The sequence below is a fragment of the Hemiscyllium ocellatum genome, chromosome 21, assembly GCF_020745735.1.
Source record: "Hemiscyllium ocellatum isolate sHemOce1 chromosome 21, sHemOce1.pat.X.cur, whole genome shotgun sequence".
In the NCBI taxonomy this organism is placed as follows: domain Eukaryota; kingdom Metazoa; phylum Chordata; class Chondrichthyes; order Orectolobiformes; family Hemiscylliidae; genus Hemiscyllium; species Hemiscyllium ocellatum.
The window spans coordinates 22,506,573-22,514,914 of record NC_083421.1 but is presented as its reverse complement, the minus strand read 5'-3'; the positions used below and the strand labels follow the sequence as shown (position 1 = coordinate 22,514,914).

Genomic DNA, 8,342 nt, shown 5'->3' with positions numbered 1-8,342 from the left:
GCAACATTTAAAAGACATCTGGATTGGTACATGAATAGGGAAGGTTTAGAGGGATATGGGCCAGGGGCTGGCAGGTGGGACTAGATTGGGTTGGGACATCTGGTCGGCATGGACGGGTTGGACTGAAGGGTCTGTTTCCGTGCTGTACATCTCTATGACTCTATGAAAGTCTCAGAGCTAGAATCTGAACACAGTAAAGAAGTTGGAGAGGGGCCTTGGTAGCAATTTGAAATATAGAGAGGAATAATTTAATGCAGACCACAAAAAATAACTTGAGCAATTTTTAATGTAAGGAATATCCACAGATGGTTACATGGCAGAAGCATAATATTAAGTCAAAACATATTGTAGACTCTTTTCACCCTTTTTGCAATTCCAAGTCATGAGTTCGACATTATTATTTAAACAGATCCCAACGCCACAAGTGGAAATCAGCAGATGTAACACATGGTTTGGAATTAATCACAATGAACACTTACATCATTGAGGCTTATTCATACCAGGTTGATTCAGTAATCCAAAATCAGTCTACCTCCTTCTATCTGGCTTTGGCCCCAGCTATTATGTACACCTTGCCACTTGTTGGAGATATAGTCTGAGATGTTCAAAAGGTGGCTACCATATAAACACTTGAGCCCAGTCTGTTATATAGTTTAATTGCATGGACACTGATTTTAAAAAATGAGTTTAAAAAAACCCGATAGTTTTACCTTCTTTGTTAAATATTTTGGAGATTGGGGTAGGGAAGGCTGTTATATTGGATCTTGATTGGAGGTCAGAAATCATGTGATCACATCTCCAGAATTATGGATGACTGAGTTGCAATCCTTGCTGAAGGGGTGAAGGACTAATTTGCAGTTTATTGGCAGGAATTGGTATTGAGTGTTAATGCAGCGTGCACTGGCAAAGAGCACTGAGAATAAACAGTGACTTGTGCAGACTCACATCCTGAACCGCTGATGCTGCACAAGTGGATAATTGTTTCCTGGTCCCAAGGAGAAAACATTTCAGCTACATCCTGGTAAATCTGGCAGCTTCATTTCATAACACTGTTACTATGGTGTGCATTGCCAGGGTTCTAAAGGAGGCCTGTGTGCGTCTGCATTGGACGGCTGTTATTCACTCGCTGCTAGTTGAAGGGAAACAGAAAACGTGACTGCAGTTTTAGAAAGCATTTAAAATCAGTGCATGGACTAGCATGGAAAGTATAAAATGAACCCAATAAGACAGTGCTTCCTAAACTTTCTCCCGATGTGACTCCATTTTGAAGCTTGGAATTTGTTGCAGTCTGTCACTTGGAGCAGGAGATGGGGTGCGGTATCTGTAACAGTAGAGGGCATGGCAGACAGAAGCTGTGAGAGTGTTAGGGAGGTTGCAGTGATACCCAGTGGCTGTTGCTGTCTCTGAGCTCGCAGCCCCTTCACATTTTGAGGTGAAGCAAGTCAGTGAGCAAATTGTAAAGTCTCCCTTGTTCAGCTCCAGCTTGAACACATTTCTGGGATAATGCTGAAACATTTCTTTGTCTGTAATTCTGCTGGAGTTGCCTTATGAGGATACTCTGGCCCAGTATAACCCTTTAATAACCACACACCTAGTATATAAACAGAGTTAATAACTCAAAGCCCTTTACCGGTTGCTGAGATGAGAATTTGCAGGAATCCACAAAGTGCTTGACACATTATACTCCAAGCATTTTCCCAACAACAACTTCTATTTATATAGCACTTTAACACTGTAAAATATTCCAAGGTTTTTGCAAGGATTGCTGTCGAAAATAAATTGATGTCATAGAAACATAGAAAATAGGTGCAGGAGTAGGCCGTTCGGCCCTTTGAGCCTCCACCACCATTCAATATGATTGTGGCTGATCATGCGATTTCAATATCCCACTACCTCTTTCTCCCAAAACCCCTTGATCCCTTTAGTAGCAAGGGGCATGTCCAGATCCCTCTTGAATATAACTACAAACTGGCTCCACCAGCTTTCTGTGGTACAGAATTCTGCAGGTTCCCAACTCTATGAGTGAAGAAATTTTTCCTCAGCTGAGTCCTGAATGGCTTACCCCTTATTCGTAGACTGTGATCCCTAGTTCTGGACTTCCTCAACATTACGAACACTCTTCCTGTATCTAGCCTGTCCAGTCCCATCAGGATTTATGTTTCTATGAGATGCTCCCCTCATTCTTCTAAGTTCCAACGAGTGCAACCCTAGTCGAGATTAGAGTGGTGCTGGAAAAGCACAGCAGGTCAGGCAGCATCCGAGAAGCAGGAAAAATGATGTTTCAGGCAAAAGCCCTTCATCAGGAATGAGGCAGGGAGCCCCTGGAGGCTGTGCTTTTCCAGCACCAAACTCTCGACTCTGACCTCCAGAATCTGCAGTCCTCGCGTTCACCTATAACCCTGATTCTATCCAACCTTTCTTCATATGTCAATCCTGCCATCCCAGGAATCAGTATGTCATATCGAATCACATAAGGAGTTAATAAGAAGGTAATCAAAGAGGTTGGTTTTAACGAGCGTTTTCAAGGGAGGAAATGGGATGGAAAGACAGAATTGCATCCCAACAGCTAACAGCATAATACGAATGAAGGAGCTAAGGAAGGGGAGACAATGGCCCAGTGCTAATATCCCTAGACTATTAACACAGAGACCCCAGTAATGATCCCACTATGACAGATGGTGGCATTTAGATTCAAATAAAATCTGGAATTAAAAGTCTAATGATGACCATCTTGATTGTTAGAAAAACCCATTCTGGTTCACTAATGTCCTTGAGGGAAGGAAACAGCCTTCTTCACCTGGTCCTGCCCACATGTGCCTTCAAACCCTCTGGGCAACAAGCGCTGGCCTAGCCAATGACACCCACATCCCATGAATGAATAGAAAAAAAAATCAGGGATAAGTAATTTTCTGTTATAAGATCTTGTTAAAAATATATTGTGGTAAAATCCACTCAAAACCTGGAAGACAATTCTATTTAAATTAAATTGATTAAGCCCCAAATGAAATTCCTATTAATCCCATGCAATCATCAGTGTACATTAGTACAATGTTTGACATTTGACTCCAGTCGTCTTCTTCCTTGGTTAGTTTTTACTGGGAGGTAACACGTTTTTCTCGAAGTATCCGGGATTGGTGATGTTTCCTGCTGGATTGTAGACCGCTACCACCATGAACATACCCTTCCCATCAGTAGCACAGCCAGCACCCAGCTCACGTGATTCCTTCCACACCATCTGCGTGAAGTGGCCTAGAATCAACACAAAAAGAAAATCTTGCAGTTTTACAGTGCCTTGCACAGACGCAAGATCCATAAAGCACTTCACAGCCACTGGAGTACCCTTTGACATATTGTCATTGCACAGTGTGGAAAATGTAATAGCAAATTAGGCACAGCAAACACCGACAGCTTCATAATGTTGGTTAATAAATCTGTTTTAATGACAATGGTTGAGAGATAAATATCAGGAAATTAGGGAGAACTGGCTTGCTGTTCTTTGAATCTTTTATGCTCATCTGAGAGGGCAAATAGGGCCTTGGTTTGAAATGCCCTGTGAAAGACATTATATTCAATAGCTCATCACTCTCTTCAGTAAGGCAATGGGATTGTCAGCTTTAATTAAGCTTCTCTTAATTAAACTCTTAACTTTGAGCCCCTCTATTAAACCTCCTCTTAACCTCCTTTACTCCAAAGAAAATTATTCAAGATCACGGTATTCGCAGAACTATGGCACAGAAAGAGGCAATTCAGCCCAGCTAGAATGATCTAGTTTCTCTTACTGATAGGAATTGATTGCTATGATTAATCAACAATTGCATTATCATTGTCCCTTGCGGCTACTGGAGTGATAGCAGATAAACAGATGGAATCTAGCAATGCCTTGCTCCTCTACGTATTTTCAACTATTGCCCACTTGCCATACCTTGTGGTGTTACTACGTATTTTGCCCAATTACTTGGGATAAATTTAAAATAAATTAATAAGGCAAGGGGACTGTTAGCCTACGGTCTGTGCTCCCATAGCTGAAAGGACAATTGTACAGACATCACGTATGAAAATATAACTACGCCATCCTATGTTGTCCATAGGATGGCGCAATTACTTAGTACTCAGCATTAGAGTTCACAAGTGAATAATGGCCACCATACATGCCAACAGAAAGTGTAGTGTGAACGTTAAAACCTGACCCCAGCAAAAATTAACTTGTTTGCACTACCTTACCTCATGTTGTTGTCCCAGTGGTGTAACCTTTCCCCTTATTTTTATGCATTCAATCAAATGACTCGTAACAACATCCCAATGGTGTGTCATAGAACATAGAACAATACAGCGCAGAACAGGCCCTTCTGCCCTCAATGTTGCGCTGACCTGTGAACTGTTCTCAGCTTGTTCCCCTACACTATCCCATCATCATCCATGTGCTTAACCATGAAAATATTCTCAACAAGGATCATTCAGTTCTTAAACAAATTGCTCAGGTGTGTCACTGACTGGATCAATATTAATTGCCCAACCCCAACAGCCCTTGTTCAGGTGATGGTGAATTGTGTTTGTGAACCACTGCAGTCACAGTGCAGTCACTCTGGTTTAGGTAGAGTCACAGTGCTATTAGGGAAGGAATTAGAAAATAATATTTGGGAATACAATCTGAATTCTTTTGAAACGTGTTCAGTTGAGGCCTCCCTGTTATAGAAAGGATATTATTAAGCTGGAGAGGGTTCAAGGCTGGAACTATTGTCACTGGAGTGTAGGAGGTTGAGAGGCAATCTGATAGAAGTTTATAAAATCATGAGGGGTGTAGATAGCGTTATTCCCTGGGATGGAGGATTTCAAGACTAGGGGGTGCATTTTTAGGGTGAGAGGAAAGAGATTTAAAAAAGACCTGAGGGGGCAGATCTTTTACACAGAGGGTGGTTCACGTGCGGAATGAACTCCCTGAGGAAGTGCTGCAGTTACAACATTTAAAAGACACTTAGATAAGTACATGACTAGGAAATAGTTAGAGGGATATGGGTCAGAGCAGGCAGATGGGACTAGTTTAGGTTGGGATTATGTTAAGCATGGACCGGTTGGTCCAATGGCTCTGTTTCTGTGCTGTATGACTCTCTGACTCAATGACTCTATGATGTTGGTTAATGTAGAATATTTGGAGGAATAGCTGAGTTTGTGTATACAGTAGATTTCCTTCCACCATGCCTGAGTTTACTGCAGACCAGGTTTTTCAGCAGAAGAGGAAGTAATTTGTTTAACTGAAACAAATCTGTGAATGATTATTCCCATTACTCTCACTTCCTAAATAAAAACGTAAGTTGCAAGAGAAACTCAGTAAGACTGGCAGTCTTACTACGGAAAGAGTAACAAAATTAATGTTAACTGATATAATGTCTTCCGAACTGAAGAACAGTCAAATCAGACTCAAAGCCTTAACCCTGTTTCTCTTTGCTGTCAGACAAGGTTTGTTTCTCTTGCATTTCTGTTGTTTTAGTCTCACTTCTCAATCTCTTTTCTCACAACCCTAAAGCCTTTTCTCTTTCACGTTGTCTACTTCCCCTTTCAAAGTTATGACTGAATCTGCTTCCACTGCCTTTCCAGGCAATGTGTGCCAATTTACAACATCTCACTCTGTTACTGTCTGCTCCCTGCCTTCGTTTTTGCCAGTGACCTGTTGTTTGTGTCCTTTGGTTGCTGACCCACCTGCCAGTATAAAAAAAGGTTCTCTTAATTAAATCTTTAACTTTGAGCACCTCCAGTAAGAAAATTATTAAGTAAGAAATAGGAGCAAGAGTATTCAATAAGATCATGACTGATCTTTTTGTGGACTCAGCTCCACTTACCTGCCCGTTCACCATAATCCTGAATTCCCATAATGTTAAAAAATTTATCTATCTTTGCCTTAAAAATATTCAACAAAGAAGCCTCAATTGCTTCATTTGGCAGAGTATTCCACAGATTCACAACTCTTTGGATGAAGAAGTTCAGTCCTAAATCTACTCCCCCTCTTTTTGAGGCCAGGCCCCCTGGTTAAAGAACTTTGCAGCTCATGCAGTACTCTTTGAAATATGATTATTGTATGATGTGCAAAATATAATAGGCAATTAGGCAAAGCAAACTCCCCCAGCTTTATAATGTCGGCTAATAAATCTATTTTAATTAAATCTCCCCTTAGTCTCCTTTACTTCAAACAGAGCTATTCCAGATTGCAGAATTCGCAGAATTAAGGCATGGAGAAAGGCCATTCAACCAGCTAGGATGATCTAGTTTCTCCTACTGATAGGAATCGATCGCTAAGATGTGACTGCCAGAGTGATAGCAGATAAACAGATGGAATCTAACAACACCTGTCCTCCTCTGCATATTTTCAACTACTGTCCACCTGCCATACCTTGCCATACCATATTTTGCCCAATTAGAAATACTTGGGAGAACTTTAAAACAAAACAGCACCAATTTATTTCCCCAACTTGTGCTATTTGGATATGACTCTACTGTTTTTACCATGGAACTTACATTGAAACAAGAAGGTAATTCAGCTTTTGCGAATCAGTCGGAGATTTGCATCTTTGATTCATATATATTGATATCATATCCTAATAAAACTGCTAAATCGCAGGCTTGAATGTTCTAATTACAGTCCTAGGGTTATAGAGATGTACAACACAGAGACCCTTCGGTCCAACTTTTCCATGCTGACCAGATACCCTAATGGGCAACACGGTGGCTCAGTGGTTAGCACTGCTGCCTCACAGCACCAGAGACCTGGGTTTGATTCCAGCCTCGGGTGACTAACTGTGTGGAGTTTGCGCATTCTCCCTGTGTCTGCGTGGGTTTCCTCCGGGTGCTCTGGTTTCTTCCCACAGTCCAAAAATGTGCAGGTTAGGTGAATTGGCCATGCTAAATTGCCCGTAGTGTTCAGGGATGTGTAGGTTAGGTGCATTAGTCAGGGATAAATATAAGATAATAGATTAGGGGAATGGGTCTGTGTGAGTTACTCTTCGGAGGATCGGTGTGGACTTGTTGGGCCAAATGGCCTGTTTCCACACTGTAAGAATTCTATGATTCTATGATAATAACTCTCTATAATATATAAACATAATACATAAGGTGCAATCAAGCACCATATAATGATTGAGAAAGATGGGGGTTAATGTTCTGCTCAGGATCCAATGCTACTGTAAAGCACAAATATAACAGTGGAGGAGCATGTGACATTCTTGTCCGGTTCTATTGACAGACCCCAGACTCACTCCAAAAAAATGGACCTCTATTGCATTTTACAGAACAATTGATGAATCTTACCCTGTGCCGTCATATATAAAGCCTTCTGTGCACTGAAGTCTACCCTGAACATGGTGACCAACCCACAGATATTGGTACCAAAGTGCACTGTGAAAACGTAACAATTCCAGATCCACTGGCACCCCAAACCAATCTGGAGATATAAACACCACTATCTCCCACTGTCACAGGTCTTATAACCAATAGGCATGTAGAAACATTGAATCATAGAAAATAGTAGCAGAAGGTCATTCAGCCTTTTGAGGTTGCTCTACTTTTTTTTAAGATTAGATTCCCTACAGTTTGGAAACAGGCCCTTTGGCCCAACAAGTCCACACCAACCCTTAGGACAGTAACCCAACCAGACTCATTTCCCTCTGGCCAATGCACCTATCACTGTGGGCAATTTAGCATGACCAATTCACCTGACCTGCACATCTTTGGACTGTTGGAGGAAACCGGAGCACCCGGAGGAAACCCACACAGACACGGGGAGAATGTGCAAACACCACACAGTCAGTCGTCCGAGGCTGGAATCGAACCTGGAACCCTGGAGCTGTGAGGCAGCAGTGCTAACCACTGAGCCACCGTGCCACCCTTTCAATGTGACCATGGCTAATCGTCCAACTCAGTACCCTGTTTCCTCTTTCTTCTATTACCTCTTGATCCCTTTAACACAGAGAATTATGTCTAACTTCTTCTTAACACTTCAATATTTTGGCCTCAACCATTTTGTATGGCAGAGAATTCCACCACTCTTTGGGTGAAGACATTTCTCCTCATCTCAGTCCTAAATGATCTACACCACATCCCTAAACTGTGGCCCCTTGTTCTGGACTCCCCAGTCATCAGGAACATGCTTCCTATATTTAACATGTCTAGTCCTGTTAGAATTTTATAGATGTCTATGAGATTCCCCTTCATTCTTCCAAACTCACTAAGGCCCTATACAATTGCAGTAAAACATTTCTGCTCCTGAACTCAAATCCTCTCACTATAAAAGCCAATATATTTGCCTGCTGCACCTGTACTCATAATTTCAGCGACAGGTATACAAGGACACCAAG

General features: G+C 41.7%; 1 protein-coding gene across 1 annotated transcript in view; it reads right to left on the bottom strand.

The window, feature by feature from the left end:
* Positions 1 to 268: 268 nt before the first annotated feature.
* Positions 269 to 8,342, bottom strand: part of glipr2 (GLI pathogenesis-related 2) — a 56,677-nt gene continuing 48,603 nt past the window's right edge. Inside the window, exon 11 of the mRNA XM_060841272.1 lies at positions 269 to 3,249. Within this exon, the coding sequence (XP_060697255.1) occupies positions 3,086 to 3,249 (164 nt within the window). The 3' untranslated portion in view covers positions 269 to 3,085. The remainder of the gene's footprint in view (positions 3,250 to 8,342) is intronic.